General features: G+C 57.3%; 2 protein-coding genes across 6 annotated transcripts in view; one reads left to right on the top strand and one right to left on the bottom strand.

The window, feature by feature from the left end:
* The window catches only part of CAPN2 (calpain 2), a 41,100-nt gene extending 28,238 nt beyond the window's left edge, over positions 1-12,862 (top strand). The window contains exons 9-21 of the mRNA XM_047704525.1: positions 83-243; positions 1,596-1,765; positions 3,026-3,037; positions 3,621-3,832; positions 4,566-4,602; positions 5,321-5,386; positions 6,314-6,371; positions 7,881-7,945; positions 8,573-8,641; positions 9,349-9,427; positions 10,328-10,444; positions 10,673-10,731; positions 12,012-12,862. Coding sequence (XP_047560481.1) covers positions 83-243; positions 1,596-1,765; positions 3,026-3,037; positions 3,621-3,832; positions 4,566-4,602; positions 5,321-5,386; positions 6,314-6,371; positions 7,881-7,945; positions 8,573-8,641; positions 9,349-9,427; positions 10,328-10,444; positions 10,673-10,731; positions 12,012-12,035 — 1,129 coding nt within the window. The 3' untranslated portion in view covers positions 12,036-12,862. The remainder of the gene's footprint in view (positions 1-82; positions 244-1,595; positions 1,766-3,025; positions 3,038-3,620; positions 3,833-4,565; positions 4,603-5,320; positions 5,387-6,313; positions 6,372-7,880; positions 7,946-8,572; positions 8,642-9,348; positions 9,428-10,327; positions 10,445-10,672; positions 10,732-12,011) is intronic.
* Positions 12,863-16,862: 4,000 nt separating this feature from the next.
* TP53BP2 (tumor protein p53 binding protein 2) overlaps positions 16,863-21,524 on the bottom strand; it is a 56,410-nt gene continuing 51,748 nt past the window's right edge. For all 5 annotated transcript variants that reach the window (XM_047705431.1, XM_047705434.1, XM_047705432.1 and 2 more), the window contains 2 exons: positions 19,626-19,825; positions 16,863-17,635 (listed from right to left, as the gene is read on the bottom strand). In XM_047705431.1, coding sequence (XP_047561387.1) covers positions 17,594-17,635; positions 19,626-19,825 — 242 coding nt within the window. In that variant the 3' untranslated portion in view covers positions 16,863-17,593. The remainder of the gene's footprint in view (positions 17,636-19,625; positions 19,826-21,524) is intronic.

Genomic DNA, 21,524 nt, shown 5'->3' with positions numbered 1-21,524 from the left:
GTCCGGCCTTGGGCAGAAAATCAAGGTGTGTGTCCATGGGTTGTCTTGTAACCTGGGTGCCTATGTCCCCCGCTTCTGCCAGGATGTCTTTCAGCGACTTCCTGAGGCACTACTCCCGTCTGGAGATTTGCAACCTGACCCCTGACACGCTCACCAGCGAGTCCTATAAGAAGTGGAAACTCACCAAGATGGACGGGAACTGGAGACGGGGCTCCACAGCAGGAGGCTGCCGGAACTACCCCAGTAAGACCCCACTATGCCCAGTCCCGGCTCATGCCCTCGGCTTCTCTGTCCACGGGCAGCTAGGCCCCCAGGGAGGGACCTCACCCGAGGGCCCTAACACATAACACAGCCCACAGTCCAGGCCCTGCCTTTGGGGATCCTGGGACCTTCTGCCGCATGGGCCGGGGCCCCTCTCCTCGCAACGCAGACACTGAGTCCACAAGACCTCCAGGTTGGGCCTGAGGGACTGTCCCAAGGGGCTGATCAGGCCGTTCCTTGGGTCTCGGTGACCAGTTCCTGCGGCTCCATCTTGGGAGAGGAGGCTGCCCGGGCCCGCAGAGGTTTAGGGACCTGCCCTGGGCCATGAGCTCCCAGGGACTTGAGCACACGTGGTCTGGCCTTGGGGCTGGCATGGCGGGCCTCTCTGGGGCGGCAGGTCTGGGTTCTGTGTTGCAGATGAGGGACCCAAGGGTCCCAGTGGCATCCTAGGCTGTAGAGCAGCTCGTCCAGCAAGCAGACGGGTTGCTCCAGCCCAGAGCCTCTCATCCTTCACCTCAAGTGTGTGGCCTCCAAGTGGCGGTTCCAGAGGTGCTGGGAAGGCACTGTGCCCCAGCCGCTAGGTCAGGGGTCAGCAAACTCTCTCAAGGGCCAGATGGCAAATATGTGGGGCCATCAGGTTCTATCACACTCCCGGCTCTATAGCTGTAGCCCGAAGGCCATCAAATGAAGGGATACGGCTGTGTTCTAATAAAACTTTATCAGTAAAAACAGGCAGCTGGGGTGCACAGGGCTGGGATCAGCCAAGCCCGGCCCTGGATGGTGCCTTTCTTTCCCCAACAAAGAGCTTTATCCTATTAGAGGGGAAGGCAATCAGCACAATTATTCCGAATGTGATGAACCTCAGGTCCCTCCCGTAAATAGGTTTTGAAAGTGGGGAGGGCAGAGACACCATGGGGACAACAGGACAGGCCTGGGGGGACGAGGGACACAGAAAAAGAGGCTTAAGTTGTGCATAGGATGTTCCTGACATCTGGGTTCACTGGAGGTGCAGGGGTGTGTGCCCCCGCCTGCCCAGCCAGGCCAGCTGGGCAACCTCTGACTTTCCCAATCGATCATGGGGAGGGAGAGGTACCGCGAGGGGACCGCTCAGCTCTAATGGCCTCTTCCAGAATGATGACAGGCTGTCTGAGACCAGCCTGCGGGTGGGTGGGAGGGAGCAGTACAGAAAAGTACCCACCATGTTTAGGCGAGCGCCGCCGCGCCCCCTGCAAAAGCCCCCTGCCGTGCCCACTGCCCACCTCTGCTGCACCCCTGCACCCCCGCCTGGGGCTCCCGCGTCCTGAGTGACGGAGCCCGGCCCCCTCTGCCCACAGACACCTTCTGGATGAACCCTCAGTACCTGATCAAGCTGGAGGAGGAGGACGAGGACCAGGAGGATGGGGAGAGCGGCTGCACCTTCCTGGTGGGCCTCATCCAGAAGCACCGGAGACGCCAGAGGAAGATGGGCGAGGACATGCACACCATCGGCTTCGGCATCTACGAGGTGCGGGCAGCATCGTGGTGGGGCTGCCCCCTCCCCTCCTGCCTACATCTCAGCCCTGAGACCCAGGCGGGACCCAGACAGGGAGCTGGGCCGGGGCAAAGTGAAGCTTCCACGAGAGCCAGCATCTGGGCCCGGCCAGTCTCAGGAGAAGGCTTGAGGTCCCTGCAGGTGCTGAGCTGCTATCTGGGCCCCCACAGGCAGCTTCCTGGGTAGTCCACTTTATTTATAGGGGCCTCCTGCCTCTTCTGAGACCCTACCCCCAGGCCTGGCACCACTCTCCTTGGAACAAAAGAGACTTAAGAACAGAGCTTCCTGAACCCCATCTGGGAATATGGCAAGGGCGGGAACTGTTCCAGCGCCCAGCTGGTGGGAGCCCAGCCCGGGGCAGGGCCTAGGAGCAGCTCTGGACAGGGAACACTGGCTTTCATGCTGTCTCCCACATGTCCTTGCATCGAACCATATTCAAGAAAAGCCCAGCTCAGCCATCTGGGGCTGGACCCCGGCACCCTCTCCACTCCTCCCTGCAGCACTGACCAGATCTGTTCCACTGGTGGGTAGAGTCCCCAGTGGGCCCCTGTTCCGTGAGGTCACCAGTGAGGTCACAGGGACAGCCTGAGCCACCTGAGAGGGTGGTGGGGAGAGGAGCCCACACCTGGTAGAAGTCAGCAGCCAGGAGACATGGCCCTGCTTGCTCCTCACGGGAAAAGTGGCCCCGGGACACCTGCCCGTTTACTCACCAAGCAGAGTTGGTTAGATGCCATCATTTCAAACAAGGCTCATAACTCCGAGCCCCTTCGTCTCTGCAGTGGGAGCTGAAGGCTTCAGATCTGGGACGGAGTGACCCAGGAAAACGCTAGCTTCCCTCTACCCCCACCTCACGGGGATGGGATGCCCCCGGGGGCTCTGGCAGCGGCCAGGAGCAGATGCCCACTGCCCCCCAGCCCGGCGGCACCCCCTTCACTGCCCTGTCTCCCCGAGGGCACAGCACTGCTTCTGCGAGCCGGGGGCGGAGTGAGCCAGACCCGTTCCTGCGAGGCTCCAGGCCTCGGGTTTAGGCTCTGAGTCCGGAACAGTGTGAAGGGCTCGCCTGTGAGGGGCTAGATCGGGGCTTTGTTTTCAGCGTGGGAATGCTTGGGTCGCTTGGAAAACAACCACCTTGTGGACACAGTTGTGAACGAGCTGCTGCGGGCGGATGGCGCAGTCAGGCCTTCCTGCAGCCACCCTGCAGGCTGAGTGACTCGTTCCCCTCTCTCCCTGCAGGTTCCAGAGGAGGTACGCCTGGCAGACGTTGGCACGGGGTCGCCAATGGGCACAAGGCTTAGACCACCGGCTCAGGGGTCCTGTGAAGCCTGGGCAGGGGCAGGCGGTTGCGAAGGATGAGGCCCCATGCCCTCCCGGGCCCTGGTGAGGTGGCTCAGGTCCCAGACCCTGCTGGTCGGAGCTCAGGGCCAGGCCTCCTGGGCAGCCCCACAGGACCTGTGCATGGTTTAGTTGTGTGGTCCTGGGACAGCAGGAGGCTCTTCAGAGTCCCCAGTTCTCCTAAAACAAGCCCAAGGAGAACGAGGCACCCCACAGACTACGAGATAGTGTGGGAACACAGAGGGAGGCCTGGATCCCCAGGCAAGCCCTGTCCTCGCTTCCATCTGTATGGCGCACCACGCAGATCCCTGAACCCCTGTGAGGAAGCCCGAGGACCTCCACATGCAGATGGGGCCTCTCTGCAGAGCTGGGCACACGTGGGGCCCCTGCTGCACGTGCCTCCAGGTCTCCCCGGGCCACCCCTTCTCTGGATGTGGAACGACCCAGACACTGTGCATCTGACTACCCCCCACCGCCGTTTCCGTTTGTCCACCAGATGTACGGACAGACCAACATCCATCTCAGCAGAAACTTCTTCCTGACGCACCGAGCGAGGGAGCGGTCAGACACCTTCATCAACCTGCGCGAGGTGCTCAACCGCTTCAAGCTGCCGCCCGGAGAGTACGTCCTGGTGCCCTCCACCTTCGAGCCCAACAAGGATGGGGACTTCTGTGTCCGAGTATTCTCCGAGAAGAAAGCCGACTACCAGTAGGTGGCCTGACTGCCCCGCCCTCCAGGTTCCTGTGGCTGGTCCTGACCCTCCAAGTGTGGCTCCCAGTGTCTAGGTCTGGAACACCTGCTGCTGCCCGGGTTAGCAGGGGAGGTGGGGTCAAGAAGGACTTGAGTGTTGTTGTCACTCGACGTCTCTGCGGTTCCAGCACAGTGGTGTGTGGTCAGGTTCACCATAACCACACGTAACCACACGGACTGACTGGCAAGCGCAGACCCTGTGGTCACACGGAGTAGTAACCCTATCCTGCCCAGGGTGGGCGCCAGTGGGCCCTGTCCACCTGACACTGCCGCCAGGACGGCCTCACCTCACAGCGGCCACCGCCTGGACCATGTCTCTTCAGTTGGGTGCCTGATTGCAAGAGACGTAATCCACCTCAGGCAGCTTAACCAAAAGGGGATTTACTGAAAGACCACGGGGGCTTTGAATGGACGGGAAGCAGACACGGCAAAAAGCCACCTGCTCCCTGTCCAAGACCCAGGACCATGTGTGCGAACTGCCAGGTCAGGCCAGCCATGGGCCTAATGGCTTCTGCCAGATGCAGGCATGGCAAACCAGACTCTCAGCAGCCTGGCATGGGATCCTCGGGCCCAAGAAGGACCTTCTGACTCTTAAGTCCCTTCATTGTGGAGAGGGACTCAGCCCTGCAGGCAGCACTGGGCTCACAAACTACACCCCGGCCTCAGTGACACAGTTTCCTTCTGTCTCCAGGGTTGTTGACGACGAGATCGAGGCCAACCTTGACGAGGTATGTGCAGCCCCTAAACTCCCACCCCTGTTCTGCCGCGGACAACCCAGGGTCCAGAGCAACAACACAGGATCGCCAGGGTTTAGGAGGACTTGATGCCCTCAGCTCCAGACTAGGCTCTGCCTCCCGCACCCGCGCTGACCACCATGCAGGATTCAGGTTTCCAATGACTCTCTGGCCTCAGTTTCCTTAATCATAAAATGAAAACTCTGGGCGACAAGGTTCCCATGGCCCCAAGGGTTCCAAGAGGTTCTGTTGAAATACTGGTGACTGGGGCTCAGGGTCTCTGAGACCCACCCACAAGAAATTCAGAGTCGAGGGAGGACACTGCCATCCACAGGACAGGCCTGCTGTCCCCAGGCCTGATAACCCTCGGTTCAGCAGCTTGTCCTGGGTCCCCAGGGAGAGACTGAACAGTCCCAGAGGGCCATTGTCACAGGCCTTCTAGAACATTCTGGCTAGGCTCTGCTTCTGAATCCCCACTAGTATAGATCAGAGAGGGCCATTCTGGTCGCAGGTCAGAGAAGACACTGTGAGGAGCTCACTAATCCCTCCCACAGAGTCGCCATTCCTCTCCTGTCTTCACTAGAAAAAATCTTTCCTTCATTCTTTGCCATCCTTCCCGTCAAGCCCATAACTTGGCCCTTAGGCCCATGGGAGGTGGGGGAGGCCCCCTCCTGGCTCTGACCCGCTTCCAGCCATGTGCCCCTCCTTCCAGATAGAGGCCAGCGAGGACGACATTGATGACGGCTTCAGGAGGCTGTTTGCCCAACTGGCAGGCGAGGTGGGTGTCCCTGTGGGCTCTGCCATGTGCTCTGGTCGCTGCAAAGGGAGGGACGGTTTCATCCTCGAGGAGACTCCAGTTCAGAGGGACAAAGGAAACCACAGAAAGCAGAGAGGAAACACGGATGGAACTCAGGCTCCCACCCACGTCCTGCCCACACGGTGGGGCTGCCAGCTCAGAGTCAGCTCTGGCCCCGTGTTCCTCGTGGTAGGGTTCCTGCTCTCATCTCTCCCACTCCAGCTGGGACGTGGGGCTCAGACCTTATCCTTGATTTTTCACAAAGATACCCAGGGCGGGGGCAGAGTGGGAACAAGTGTTTCAAATCTCTACTGTGTTGATTGCGGGAGCCATGTGGGCCTCGGGCTGCTGTCAGCTGCTCCCACCAGGTCCAGAACCTGGTGCCTTCCTCCGTCCTGCACAGGAAGCCGGCCCACCCCATCGGAGTGCAGCAGGTGCCCCCCGCATCCCGGTCTCTAAGGGACAGAGACATTTCCCCACTGGTCCAGTCATATACAGGCCCCGCCCCCAGCCCCAGGAGGCAGAAGGGACCACGGCCAATCTTGGGGCTTGGTACCCCCCCTTATCCAGTTCGTGTGTGCGTGCACAGAGGCACCTGAACCCCCGAGTAGTCCTAGCCACAGAAAGAGTGCTGGTCCTAACCAGCTTTACAGGAAGCCAGGCCCGAGTTTCATAGGGGAGGACGGCCTGTGGGGCCACACATGCGCGTGGAGTGGAGGGCTTACCCCTATACCCTCCAGAGCTCAGAACTGTGCTGGAAGTCCACCTGGAGCAGGTGTACCATGCGGTCTGGGGGCGTTTGAAATGTGCATTACAGACCCTGCCCTGACCCACCTAGTGCACCTGCCCCAGAGCGGGCCTTCAGGGTCCTGTGCCCCCATGTAACCACGCTCTGCTTCATGTCCACAGGACGCAGAGATTTCTGCCTTTGAGCTACAGACCATCCTGAGGAGAGTGTTGGCCAGGCGTAAGTGCCCTGCTGGCGCTCCCTGCGCCCTTCCACCCCCCTCTCCCGCAGCAACATCTGTGCCCACCCCCACTGCACTGGGTAGAGGAGTCTCTGAGTGCCCCGATGAAACAAAGTACAAAGGGTCCAGGTGGAGGTCAGAGGCCACACCCCAGTTCCCACCACCGGCCGGCTGTTGCTCGAAGCTGGGCGCATGACCCCAGGCTCTTTCCTCGCCCATGAAGTGGGTGGGTGGGTACCTAACTTCCCAGAGGGGTGCCATGGGGCGGCCCCTCGGAGGAGCAGCTGGTAAGGAGGGCTGAGTCAGCCCCACCCACTGGCCCAAAGGTCCCCAAGCTGTGAACCCCGGCTGTATATAGTGGGGTTGCAGATGGAGTCCACATCTCCCTGTGTAGCTGGGGTGCAAGGACAGAGACCATCTTAGACTCAGACCACCAGAACAGTCCATAAGCATCTCTCCAGTGTGCAGGCCCAGGAGCCTCATCTGACTTACTGTTTGAGCCCATGAGCCAGACTGGCGACTCCAAGGCTGCGGTGGTGGCAGTCGGGTCTCCTGGAAGAAAAGGGCGATGCAGGAGAGGGACCTGGGGCAAAGCCGGAATACCTCCCACGGACCTTGAGGCTCGTTCACCCCAAGTGTGGCCCAGCCTCACGGGACACGTTTCTTCCCCATTGATTCATCCTGAGAAACACGGCTGCCCCAGAGCCCCTGAGAGCCTGGATGTCGCTGTGTTTTGGGCAGCAGCCCCGTGCACTGCCCAGAAGCTGGCCTAACCCCCCACAGGAGCAACCTCTCTAGAAGTACCTGGGCTGGTGGGGTCACCCACCCCAGAGCACATGGGCAGTGCGCCCAGCTCAGGAGCCACACGTAGCTGGTTCCTCCCAGGCAGGCCGGGTGAGGACAAGAAGCTGGTGTTTGGCCTGGAGGCTGCCAGGCACGAGTGAAGTCACAGAGCTGCTGAGGCATGCGGCCCTCAAAGCTGCCTTGTTCCCACACATACGGAGGCTGGGCGGGCAGGGAAGAGCCAGGCCGTGCCTGGACTCAGCCTCCCAGGCCACCCACTGATCCAGGCCTCCGCCCGGGGCCCATGGAGGGGTTTGTGCACACAAGGGCAGCTCGGAGACAAGCTACATTGCAGCATTTGCAAGGATATGACAAAGGACAAGTCTCTCGTGGTCTGTGACAAGGGTCTTGTGACAGGGGTCTCTGGCCAGCCACCAGCCACTGCTGTACCCCACTCTCCTAGTGGGCCACAGTGGCTCTGGAGAGTGTCTGGTCCCCGGGCTTCTCAGTCTACACGGACACAGGCTGACATAGCAAATACACGTTCCTCTCTGTCTCCTTTGACCCCGCAAGCCCCCTGTGCCACTAGAAGAGGGTGAAGTGGCCCCTATCCTGGAGGCACACACAGGCATTTCTGCCCTGGGCGGGGGGGGGTCCTCTGGACAGCACAGCCCCCCCCCCCCGCCCCCGACCCAGAGATTTCCCCATCATTCTTTGTCTTCTAGGCCAGGACATCAAGTCGGATGGCTTCAGCATTGAAACCTGCAAAATCATGGTGGATATGCTGGACGTATCCTTTTGTGCTGCGGAGCACAGTCGGGGCGTTGAGCCCCTGCCCATCCTGCTCAGAAACCCCCATAGGGAGCGCCAGAAGCCCCAGCCCCCTGCGCAGGCAGCGGGAGATGCCCACCCGCTGGGCCCAGGCTGCTCGGGCTGGTTTCCTGAGGGGCCCTGGAAAACCTCACCGGACTGTCCTGTTTCTGGCGTGAATCTGTTTTTCTCTGGTCGTGGGTTTTCTCTCTAGTTAAAGGCACAGGGAGGCCCGCTGTGGGCATCTCTTTCCCAGGGCCACCCGCCCATCTGCCTCACCGCGTTCAGGGCAGAGATTGGGCTGAGCTGCCAGAAGTTTGGTTTCCCGGGCTCCCAGCACCTCCTGTCCCAGTGACCCCCATGAGGCCCCAGAAATAGTCTCAGAATCAGCGAAGCACCCCTGCATGTCACCTGACAGCCTTCTCAGCAGGCTTAGGGCCCCTGCCAGGCCCTCCACCAGCCCGTGGATGCAGCTCTGGCCCCTGAATGCCGCGTGAGGTGCTTCAGCTGGTGCTCCCCATAACTGCGGAGGGCGCCACGCCATCCAGTGACACGCCCGCACGATGCCCCCCAGGGGCCTTCCTTAACCTTCCTTAACGGCGCACAGTCAGATGGCAGCGGGAAGCTGGGGCTGAAGGAATTCTACGTTCTCTGGACGAAGATCCAGAAGTACCAGGTGTGCCCCTGGGATGGAAGGCAGGGCGTGTGGTTCCATATCTGGGATGTGTCTGGGAGCACACCCTCTGTGGAGGCAGAAGACGGGGCGCCGGGTCCATGTCAGGCCGTGGGTGCTGGTGTGCCCTCCTTTGGGACGGAAGGCGGGGCGCTGGGTCCGTATCAGGGACGTGGGTGCTGGTGCACCCTCCATGGGGACAGAAGGCGGGGCACTGGGTCTATGACTGGCCATGAAGGCAGGTGCACCCTCTGTGGGGGCAGAGGGACATCCCCAGGAGTGGGGAGTTGACCCCCAGAGGCATGATGGGCAGCAGGAACAGCAAGGACCAGCCTCTGCCATGGACCTAGTCTGCTCCCACCCTCCCCTGCTAGAGGCCAGTAATAGGGTCACCTTCCAGCTGCCCTGAAAGTGTCCTCAAGAGTCTGTGCAGCCTCTTGTCCTTTGGACTTTTGACACCCCAGGCACAAAGGTGACTTCACAACACGGGTCCACCGTGGCTGGCTAGTGGACCGACACGCATGTGTACAAGCCTGCTCACGGAGAGAGGTGGACACTATTAGCTGTTTAAGGCAGAAATGGGGTGACTTTCCGAGGCCAGAGGAGAGGCAGAGCTGGCAAGCTTCATGCCTTCGCGGCACACAGCACGCGCTAACTCGTCACCTGCTAGCTTCGCATCATGGTCTTTGTAACTGTTTTGCTCTTTCCAGAAAATTTACCGGGAAATTGACGTGGACCAGTCGGGTACCATGAACTCTTATGAGATGAGGAAAGCCTTAGAGGAAGCCGGTAAGGACTTGGTTTTGTGTAGAACATGTGAGCACTTACTCTGCATTGAGGCAGGTGCTAGCTCATCCTTTCTGTCCATCCCCCTTTTAAAAGCGAACTGGTAAAATAAAATGCCCGCTGTGCCCTCACAAGTCCAAGTTTCCTTCCGAGGGCCTGGCAGGTCGAGCGGGCAGAACCAGTGTTCAGCACACTGGGCCCCCCACCCCGGGTAAGTCCCTCACACCCGTTGGGCATCTCCACTCTATTGGTTGGGATGTAATCCTTCCACAGAGACCCAAACAGCCATCTTTCTCTCCCAAACGGTCCAAGTGCAGTACCTCCCTTTCCTGCCTGACCACGCTGGCTTGCCGCCACGACATTCTGGCCAAAGGTGGACAGGGGAGGGAAAGACAGGCTCCTTGGCTTTCAGGGCACACGTTCCCTCAGCGGGCTGCAAGGCAGGTGGGGGACATGGGATCACTTTCACATAGCCATGGCTCATTAGAAATTCTGCTGCTGTGGAAAGGGCGGGAATTCACACTACTTTGCGATAAACGGTTTCTGCCCCGTGCATCGAGAAGAGTCTAGTGTCCAAGGTGATTCTGAGCTAAACAGACAGGAGATGAGGCACAGGCAGCCTCGTGTCAGCCAGTGAGGAGCCAGGCAGGGCCGGCGAGCAGACTCCACTCCAGAGCAAGGGCAGGAGGCACCATCTCTGCAAAGCACGAGAGTCCCCCCAGGAGAGCGCCTAGGAACAAAAGCAGTTGTTGCGATCTGAAGGGTCACTTCCACGGAGGAGCAGGTACAGGCACCGGAGCAGGTGCAGGTACAGGCACAGGTACAGGCGCAGGTGCGAGCACAGGCACGGGAGCCACTTCGGGCACCGTCTGATGCTCAATTCGAGGCTTCACCCCACCGCAGGCTTCAAGCTGCCCTGTCAGCTCCACCAGGTCATCGTGGCTCGCTTTGCGGATGATGAACTCATCATCGACTTCGACAATTTTGTCCGGTGTCTGGTTCGACTGGAAACGCTATTCAGTAAGTGGCCCTTCAGGGGAAGGCCCTTCTCAGCCCTGCTGGGGTGAAGGCAGCCCGCCCTTTGTGTCAGGCGAGATCGCTTGAACCAGGACATATCTGCAGTTGACGATGAAGATCCTTTGCCACGGGGACAGAGGGCAGGAGTAATGGCTTGGGACAAACGGGGAGGAGGACAGTACGGTCTCTGTTCCGCCTCGCTCACGGGGGATGGCCCTTCTTCCTCCGCAGGGGTTTTTAAGCAGCTGGACCCCGAGAACACTGGGACCATACAGTTGGACCTCATCTCTGTAAGTCCGTGGCTCACACGCCCCTCCCTTAGGGGGACGGAGTGCTGGCACCGGGGCACAGGGACCTGTGGCTTAGTGGCTACTTACTTCAAGCCGCGCCTTACCGGTCTTCGGGTCTGTGGGAGACAGCCTAAAAGTGGCTGTAAGGTCCCACCACGCAGTCTCACTGGCAGCCCCGTCCACGTCTCCTGTTGACCCTCCTATCCCCTCCTCCCACTGGCTTTGCTTCGAGTAGGCAGTGGAAGAGGGGGCTGCAGGATGCCTCATAGGAGAATGAACCGCTGGCCAGCACACCCAGGAGGCAGTGTTCATGTAACAAAACCCTTTGGAGGAAATTCAAGCGGGTTTGGGAAGATCTGTCATGCTTAGACCAGATCCCCCTTTAAAAACACTCCCAGTAGTAACTAAGCTTGGGGGATGTGTCTGGAGCCCCCATAATACCCACCTGGGAGATGATCCTCAAGCCAAACAGAGGGGGGACACTGGTTCCCTGGAAAGCGAAGTACTACGAGGTGTTCTCTGGCCATCCTGATGCCAGAACATTCTCTCACCCCCAGGAAGAAGGTTACACCTGTGCTCCCAGGCCATACATTTCCTCTGCTCTCAGGGGAATGGAGCTTGGGGCAGCCCCAGGGCTGGGCGGGGGGCTAGAGCCCCCCAGGAATGACCAGGTCCCATGTACCAGTGAGGAGTGAAGTCGCAAGTGGGATGGGTGTCTGCACTTGGCCACTCCTTTCCTTGCACTTGAACTCTGGAGGAAGCCAGCAGCATAGTAGCTGTTCACCTGCTATGAGGCGCTGGGAAGGGCTTCAGCCATCTGAAAATCTGTTTGAGCTGGTTACAAAGAACATTGAGTTGCTTTTCCAACCATACATCCCTGGGGAATACACCCGCCCTGAGGTCACAGCCCACAGCCGAGGCTCTCATGTTTGCTAGGACGAGCCACCTGCCATGGGGAGCCTGGCAGAAGCCGGGGGTCCAGGCCCATCCTAGACCAACTCGATCAGAATCAGACCCAGATTGCCCACTTTACTCACAGAGAACAAGGGCCAAAGCCACTGGTTTCGGGGATAGCCACAGGCCAGACGCACGTGAGCCTGATGTTGCGTGGCTCCAGTTCCAGGTCATGGTCCCCTGGCCTGTGGCATCAAGAAGCCACAAGCCTGTACGCAGAGGCCCCCACCCTGGCTCAGCTTTGTGGGCGACAGTCGGGTCTCAGAATAAATAGCCTTTCGTTTTGTCCCCGGTCTCTGAGCTGATGGCTGCTTCCTTCCTCACAGTGGCTCTGCTTTTCTGTCCTCTGAAGTCCTAACCAAGCTGCCTGAAGACAATCAGCGGAGCACTAGGCCTCCGCAGAGGAACTTTTTATCTGGATCTTGCAATTACGGGAACATTTACTTAAACGGATGATCATAGCTGAAAATAAAGATGCTTTTTGAGGTAGCAGAACGTTCAAACTTCAAAGTCGAAGATTTGCATATCATGATATTAAATGCCAGCGAGTCCCTTCACCCTGGGTGAGCTGGAAGAAACCCTGGAGTCTGCGCACCGTACACACTCCTGTCCGCAGCAATGGCCGACCAGGGAGAGGGCGCAGGGAGGTGTTTTAGCAGCTGACCGCGCATGGAGTCTGTCTCTGAGAACAGAAGGTTCCTGCTGGGAATACTGAGCAACTTCAGGTTTAAAAATGCAGCAGTCCCTGCCCCCAGAGTAAAAGGGAAACCAGGAGGCATCGCGGAGCGACCCAGAAGGCACCCCTGTGTCTTGTGGGTCCCTCCAGAGACCAGCCTTACGTCAACTCGACCGGTGACCTGTGTGTCTGAGCCCAAACCCTCAGCAGTCTGGTGTCACATGGGGGGTGTCCCAGGTGCTGAAGGGGATCAGCTCTGGCTCAGCTACCTGAAGCATGCACCAGCACAGGGGCCCGGGGTCACGGTCAAGGACAGAACCAGCGGTTCTATTACCTGGATGTCACCCCTGCCCTGCTTGCGCGTGGAGCCAGGAGGGAAGTGGCGTGGGAGCTGGACCCCCAACTCCACCCTGGGACAATGCTAGGAGCTTTGTGCAAGTATCGCCTTGTTGCCTTACCTTCTCCCACACCTGCTGTTAATAAAGAGTGGCCCAGACCGTCCCGCACAGTGCTGTCCTTCCTGGAGGGCCTGCCAGGGCTTTGTGCCCACACTGGTCCTGGCCTGCTACATCTGAACTCCCCTCGTGACAGGAACGGGCAGCTTAACTCCCCTTTCCTGCGCGACTGTACAATCCGGAAGCTCATAAGTGGTCTCCAAGTAGGTGGGACTCTAACCTGCTTCTGGTCTCCCCTGAGGAGGCCCAGGCAGGCCTTCGGGCGTTGGGATGTGACGGGGGCTGGCAGAACAGGCACGGAAGTCCCCGGGGGGATGCCAGAGGAGTGGGATGCGATGGGATTGGGAGGGGCATCTCCCAGACTTGGCAAGGAGGTGCCCAGGCCCTACGTGCAGGCTGAGGGGAGGCAGGGAGGGTTGGCGAGTGTCCTCCACTCAGCAGCACAGGCCAGGGTGCAGGATGGAGGCCTCTGAGGCCCAGGCACGTGGGGAGAGGCCCAGGCAAAACCACGTCCGTGCTGCGGACTCTGGCGCTCTTCGCCTGCCCAGCTGCCCCAGCTCACCCACTCACTTGGCACTGTCCAGTCCCAGCACACGGGGAAGGTCTATGCATGGTAGGATGAAGAGGGGAGAATTAACCAAGTTTCTGGGGTTCTCCCACACAGTGCAGCCCTCGCCAACGCCTACTTCACAGGGAGAAGTTAGCCAGTGCGTCAACACTCCACATCTTTTGACCCTGCCAGAAGTGGCCCCAGTCCCAGGCCTCCAAGTCTCTGGGCTGGGCACATGGCCTCTGTAGCTCTCCTGCACGCAGTATCCCAGCACCCTGAGAGGGGCACCTTCTTCCCAACATGGGACACGCCCTCCCCCCAGCCAAGCCTAGCAGCCCCTCTCCCACCTCTCCCGTCTCTTCCCTTCTCTCCTCTACCCCTCCGTTCTCCCCTCCCTCCTCTCTTCCTATCTCCTTCCCTCCTCTTTTTTTCTTTCTCCCCACCCCCCTCCTCTCTCCTCTCCCTTCTCTCCCCCACTCCTTTCTCCTCCTTCTCCTCCTCCTCCTCCTCTCTCTCTCTCTCCCATCTCCTCCCCTCCCACAACCACCTGGGCCCTGTTGCTTCCTGTGACCACCACCTACCTCCCAGTGCCCAGACCTATGAAGGAGAACCAGCGGCATCTTCCCAATTTTCTGTGCCTTTGACACCATGAGCTCTGCCCTCTGCCCTGTCCTCCATGTGCCCCCATCCCCACTAGAAGCCCCTCTTCAGCAGGGCCCACCCCCCAGCTGCCCTACTCTCCCCTCAGAAATCTAAAAACTGCCACCATGAAGATGGCTCAGGGGCGTCACTCTAGAAATTGGGGACCAGCATGGGCCTGGGTCAGACCTGGATCTCTCACGTGATGGGGAATCGCACAGCCATCAGAAATCGTGCTCATGAGCAACGTCACAGGCACGAGGCCACGGCTGCTGAAGCCACATGCTCTCAACCCCTGCACAGAAACCCGGAGCGTGACCGGATGTGCTGACCGGACACAGTGATCAGACACAGTGACTGGACGCGGTGACCAGATGTGCTGACCGGACACAGTGATCAGACAACAGTGACTCGACGCAGTGACCAGATGTGCTGACCAGACGCGGAGACCGGATGCACTGATGGGGAACCTTGACCGGAAACCCTGACCGGACGTGGTGACCGGATGTGCTGACCGGACACAGTGATCAGACACAGTGGACGCGGTGACCGGATGTGCTGACCGGACGCGGAGACCAGATGCACTGATGGGAAACCTTGACCGGACATGGTGACCGGATGTACTGACCGGACAGTGATCAGACACAGTGGATGCGATGACTGGATGTGCTGACCAGACGCGGAGACCAGATGCACTGATGGGAAACCTTGACCAGACATGGTGACCGGATGTGCTGACCGGACACAGTGATCAGACATAGTGACTGGATATGCTGACTGGATGCAGAGACCAGATGCACTGATGGGAAACCTTGACTGGACGCAGTGACCATTAACGTTGGCCGGACACAGTAACCGGAAACCCCAAACAGACACAGTGACCAGATGTGTTGACCGGATGTGGTGACCAGATATGCTGACTGGACATGGTGACCAAACGCACTGACAGGAAACCCTGACCGGATGCAGTGACCGATGTACTGACCGGACACAGTGACCAGATATGCTGACCAGACACGGTAACCAGACGCACTGACAGGAAACCCTGACCGGACACGCTGACCAGACGCAATGACCATTAACACTGACCAGAAACCCCAAACAGACATGGTGACCAGAAACATTGGCCACACATGCTGATCACACAGGCGGACTAGAAACCCTGACTGGACACAGTAACCGGCAGTCCCGCTAGTGCCCTCAGCTACCCCAAGCACCGTGACCCCAGGTCCGGGACCCTTCCCTGTACTTGGGGATATTTCCACGAGGACCTCTGATACAAGGATACTCAAGCCGACGATAAGGGAAAAACAAAAGGAAAATAAAAGTGAAGTTTCTTAGTTTAGGACGAAGGAAACAGATGATCACGCTCTCCTAATTTTCACGTCTTCCCTTCCATACACCGGAGCGATTCTTTACAATTTCCCAGCACCTCTGTGTACAGTGCCTGCGTGGGTCCCTCCACGTGCCAAGGTGTGCAGAAGTGATGCTGAACTGTGCGCCCCAGGCAAGGCCGCACGGACAGTTAGGAAGTGCCAGACCAGGCCCAGAGGCCCTGTTGTACTTGCTGCCTCTCGCTTAGCAGCTTAAACACCCATCCTCCAGCACCTGGAGGGCTCAGTGGAAGGAGCGTGTGACTGTTGATCTCGGGGTGGCAAGTTCGAGCCCCACACTGGGAAAAGAGATTACTTAAAAATAAAATCTTAAAGCAAAACACAGAACACCCATCACCTCACGGTCCTATAGCAGGAGTCCCAGCCCGCCCCATGGGACTGGCCGGTTCCCGCAGAGACCCTAGGAGGGGCTTCCCAGCTGTGGGCAGCATTCCCTGGCACATGACCCCTTCCTCGTGGCCGCCAGTGGTGAGCTGAGTCCCTCACACCTCTCCTGCACCCACCCAGCAGCCCAGGGTGACGTCCCTGTCCCCACGTCTGCTGATTGGAAAAGTCCCTCACAGAAGCACCTAGATCAGCATCTGGCTGGTAACCAGGACCCCTAGTCTGCTCTGCTCCAGAACAAAACCCCACAGCCTAGAGGCTCACACAACAGACCTCTACCTCTCAGTTCTGGAGGCTGTGGGTCCAAGATCAGGATGCAACCGACTTGCCATCTGGCGAGGACCCTTCCCAGAATGCAGATGGCCACCTTCTTGCAGTGTCCGCACATGGCAGAGGGGAGGGCTGCGGCCTCTTCCTCCTTTCAAGCACAAACACCCTTCATGGTACCTGGTGGTATTGTGCGTGCCTCCTTGGCTCCCAGAGGCCCCACCTCCAAACACTGTCACCCCAGAGGAGGAAGATGGGGGGCGTCCTCAGAATTCTGTCTACCACACAGATCTTCTGACTGCTAGCTCAAGGTGTCTATACTGTTTCTGCATTACCCTGATGAGCGTGGGATGTTCTGTCTTTCACTCACCTTTCTTGCTAGAATTTAGGTGCTCAGAAAAACGTACAACAAAAAGTGAGCACTTGTTTTCTCATTTGTGGTTTCTATTAAGAGTTCCACTAAGCAGCATGGGTTCCAAAGCCATGCACAAACTCGGTAACATACTAAAAACCAATGTAGAGACCCTATGTACATTTTAAACCCATGAATGAGTGTAGACAGTGTAGATGAGGACAAGACCATCTCAAAGAGGCTGAGGGACGGTGAGACCCTCTGTGCCCAGGGTTCTCTATCGAAACCCAATGCAGAACTGACCAACTGCAAAACCAAGTTCTCTGTAAGCAAAACAACACTTCTTCCATGTAATCACATGGCTGGTAAAGAAATAGTATTTTCCCACTGGGTGAGCCGCCCAACAGCTTGTGAACTTTAAACAAGGCTTTTAATGACACAAAAAAGTAAGGCTAGTAAATAGCTTTAGAGTCAAAAAGTTTAATTTTATTATAATTGTTTTTAAAGTCAGCTATGATCTTGACAAATATCATGGGTAAGTCTATACAGCCACGTTTCCAATTTCCAAGATACAAAAGACAATAAATATAGATTCAAATTCATCCTAAAAACAAGGTTCTAAATCTAATTAGCTGTGGCACAGCTTGGATCCAGGATCGCAAACATATGTGTAGTCCTGAAGAACTCCTATCAAACAGGGATTGTGGACACCCGACCAACGGTTAGTTCTCCACCAGCAACATCCACGCAAGGAAACGGAGTCCCCTGGGGGTCTATCGGTGGGAGAGGCAGAGGAGCCTTGATGGCACTGGTCCATTCTGGTGGGGGCAGGGGAGGTACAGACAAACACCAACCAGGTGGGAAAGGAAGCCGACCTCCCAGGAGCCCAAACAAGGCCCTATTTCTCAAGAAAACCAGGACAGTCACTGTTCATCTTCCCAAGTGCTCCATGAACACCGTTCCCCAACAGTGTGGCCAGCTTACTTTTAAGCTGCAGTCCATCGTGCTGAACGTCCCCTACAGACAGCAAATTCTCCAATCCTTCATTTTCTTCCAGAGGACATTCTACATTGCTTTCAAGTTACGTTGTCATTAAAGTCAGTCTTGTGAAATTTTTGCCAAAAACAATCACATTACTTTTTCTTAGTGATAACAAAGATTAATTCTTCAGAAACTAAAATCTGTGAAGTTTCAGGCCAAGCTCCTTTGTCTTGGTTTAATTCTTGGGTACAGCTGCAAGAGAACAGAGACATGCTTTACATGTTGTAGAGACAGACATGCAGGAGTGTAATGGGGGGCGATGGCGCTAAGCCCTGGCCCCCAGGCTCGGCCTGTGATGGCTGGAGCTGGTCTGTGACGCCCCACATGCAAGGGGGACAGGAGAGATCAGGGTCCGTCAGCTTCACTCACAACAGCCTGACAAACACTCTCATGGGACCTGAGACTGAAAGACTACCGATTTAAGGAAGGGTAAGTGGAGTTTTTTGTTGGTGGATTTCTGTGGCTTTGTGTTTTCCACAGTAAGAGCAAGAGAGGAGCCTGTGAAGTTCAAAGATCTGCAGTCTGCAAGCCAAGAACAAGTCAAACTAGCAATTCAACTGGCAAACTACACAGAGCCCCCCTCCCCCTCCTCCCACCCAGACAAAAGGAACAAGGTTCCCTTTAAGAAAGGAGAGTCGGACTTCTAGCCAAAACTGAAAAACTGGCAGATCAACACTATACAAAAGACCATTTTCCTGAGAAAAGATCGTTAGTCAATACAATCTTCCAGACTCCCATCTGAGCCTCTGATTAAAAACCTGTTTATGCGATTTCCATTTTTTCAGTCTCCAACGAAACCAAAAAAAGTTACTTAGAGGCCACTTCTACCCCAAAGAGATTTCCAAAAGGCTAAGAATATTTCAATGTCACATTAACATGAGAATCTTGGGTCTGGTCTGCAGAGGTCAGAGCTTCCTGAGGGCACCCCCTGTGGGACAAGTGAGGCTTCCCAGTTCCTGAGGCGCAGACGGCTCTGTTAGAGGAGTAAAATGAAGGACTCAGACCCGCAGGCAGTTCGCAGAGGTTTTCCCAGGGAAGAAACCGTGACAAGTGCTGCTGGTGTTCAGGGGGATATGGCTGCAGGCCAAGCTGCTTCTCTGGGGCAGGGAAGCTTCAGGGGCTCATGGCTCAGGGTTCCTTAGCTCTCGTCTGTGCTTCATAATTTTCATTATGGTCCCACCAGTGGACACCGTCTAAGCCCCAAAGGCTGACTTAACAGGGAACCATGGACCAGAGAGGGCAGAGGACACACAGAAACGGGCAAGGAGGATCAGTAGGTGCCAGGTCCCGACACCACAGTCACGCCACGCAGGTCACACCACCACCGCAGCGCGTTTGCACACAGAGCCCAGGTTCACAGCCTCAACACCAGAGCAGGTCCACATGAGGACGAAAACATCCCCCCGCTGTCCTTCAGACACCCCAGCAGTCTCTAGAGGCAGCGTTCTCTGTGCCCGTGTGCCACACCCCTACTGCCCAACAGTGAGCGTGTAGGGGTGAAGCAGGGGTAAAGGCAGGGTGGAGCAGGGGTGGAGGGGGGAGCCATGCTGCTGACTCTCCCCCACCCACCCCTGCCAGGCTCTTCTGGTTTGGACTCTCCTCTCAGCCTCTCCATCACCCCTCCCACTCTGCCACCCCCAGCCCCTGCGCACACAGGACGTTACTCCCACTCCCTGGTCTCGGCCCACCCTCCTTGCCGCCTCCCTGCAAACGCTCCCCAGAGCCCCCTGGTGAGGGTAGCCACGCCTCTATCCTGACACAGCAGGGCGGAAAGCTTGCATGCGCTCACACGATTGTACAGTTTGTTTCCAGTTTTAACACTGAACAGGAGAGAAAGCTCTGTCTGCCAGCTCTGTGGATGCTGGGGAGGGCAGACGCGGCATTTGTAGCCAACGTTACCCATGTCCCGCACGCTGCTGGGAAGCAGCAGGACCCCCGCCCTCAAGGGCTAGCAGGCATGGACGTGGGATGCCCGCCAAGTGTAAACCTCACACTGTCCAAACTCTAAAATTCCATGTGGTGCGAGCAAAGGGCATTCAGCCGCACAGAGCCCCTGACACAGTGCAGCCCCCGCATACCTGGGCCCCACACACCACTAGGGCCCACGCACACCCGGGCCCCCTGCACACCCGACCCCCGCACACCCAGCCTGCACAGCAACCCGTCCGCATGGCTCGCTCACCCCCAGCAGGTTGCGCGGAACATAGCCTTCCTTGTCGTGCAGACGTGCCCACCACCACTCCGTCTCCTCCTCGTCCTCCCGTCGGATGACGGTCATGCAGTCCCCGTCTCGCAGGGGCAGCTCGTCACTGTTCTGAGGCTCATAATCCCACAGCGCATAAAGGACTCCTTTGTTCATGATGCCCATTTTCTCCTGAACTCCTGAAATGACAGGAAGAAACCGCACAGGACGCATAACTCGGACCGCCTGCTCTTCAAACCCTCGGCTCCATGAAGCCACATGAGGAGAGCCGGGCAAACGCTGAACGCCGGAAATACCGCATGAAGCCCCCCATGAACAAAAGCTCTGGGGGCGGGGGGGGGGACGCCCACCAGACACATTAGCCTCCACGGTCTTCTCTAAGGCAGCTCAGAAACTAGTCTTACTCGGAGTACAGAAAGCCCTGCAGGCCCAGGAACATAATGAACTGCTGGCGTCTAGGCTGTTAGAGGAGCGCGCGCTCTGCCTGCCGAACTCCAGCGCAGCTGAGCATGGGGACGAGGAGCCCTGGAGAAACTACCTCATGCTTAACCTGGAACCTAGAGCAGCCGTGACCACAGCTCACAATGACAGTGTCTACTGAGCAGTGCCTGCCCATTTCCAAGTGGGGAAAGGGCGAGGAAGAAAACTGTAAGACACAAAGAATGCACAAATATTTCAGACACAAAAAGTCTACACAGAGTCAAGTATAAAGTCATGAGGACAGGGAAACTCACAAATGTCCACTTTCATTGTAATAACAGGACAGCACCCGGCGGGAGCAGGGCAGGCACAGGGCAGACACGGGATGGCACAGGCCGGGCACAGGTATGGTGTGAGCACGGGGCACAGCAAGCAAGGCGAGTCAGTCAGGTCAGGAAGCCCGAGCACTGCAGAGCTCGTTACTGGTTTCACCTTTACAGGTTTAAAGAAGGCAGGGAAGTGTCTGCTTGCCCTCAAACAATCAGATTTTTCAGCTTCCGTGGACATGGAACTTAATCATCTATCAGTTAAGACGACAGAGCACTGGGTACCTCGCATGGCTCTGGGCAAACTGACACGGGACAAGGAGCTGCACTTCAGCAGAGGCTCCACCGACTAAGGGTCAGGTTCCTACTGATGGGGACGGTTATGCTCCCAACTTTCCTGTTTCAATGAGACGGGACCGTGAGATTCACAAGGGTGAAACCCTGAGCGAACCTGGCCTCCACCAGGTTGGAGTGGGAGTGGGACAGGACGGGAAAGAAATCCAGGGCACTGTGGTTTGCTCCAAAGTGTCAGTGAGATTATCCTAGGAAAATCTGAATGACTGTAAAATACTAATTAAAAAATATTTGGTCAGAATTAGAAAATCATAGTCTAATAAAAAAATAACAACTTCAGTCTCACATCCAAGAAATCACTAAGAACGGGAGAAAATTTCTCCTTACTCTGCTATTCACTGAACTAAGAAGGGGACACGGCGGGAAAGGTACTAGGCGTGCGTCCCTGGGACTGGCAGGTGCACTCCGCGTGGACCGTTTGTGACTACGAATGAATGCGCACCCCAATGCTCCAAGGTAGAGAGGAAGGACAGATGTGGAGACGCAGCCATTTAAGGACAGACAGCAGGAACCAGGGCCACCACACAGAGGAGACTCCAGAACAACCGTGAACGGAAAGGCAAGCCAGAGAATCATGGTGTGACTTAGTTCACAGAAAGGGCAAACCCAGGCACAACCCGCCAGCCCAAATTACAGGATTCATTCACGGGTGACAGAGGGATTTTTAAAAAGCAAGGAATGATAAACATGAGGAACAAAACAGTCAAGGTCAAGGTCGCAGCTGCCATAGGTATGAGGGGCTACGAGAGGGCAGGGCGCCCAGGCCCAACCAGGGAGA

Source organism: Lutra lutra, chromosome 15, assembly GCF_902655055.1.
Source record: "Lutra lutra chromosome 15, mLutLut1.2, whole genome shotgun sequence".
Lineage (NCBI taxonomy): Eukaryota > Metazoa > Chordata > Mammalia > Carnivora > Mustelidae > Lutra > Lutra lutra.
This window is presented reverse-complemented; position numbering and strand designations above follow the sequence as displayed.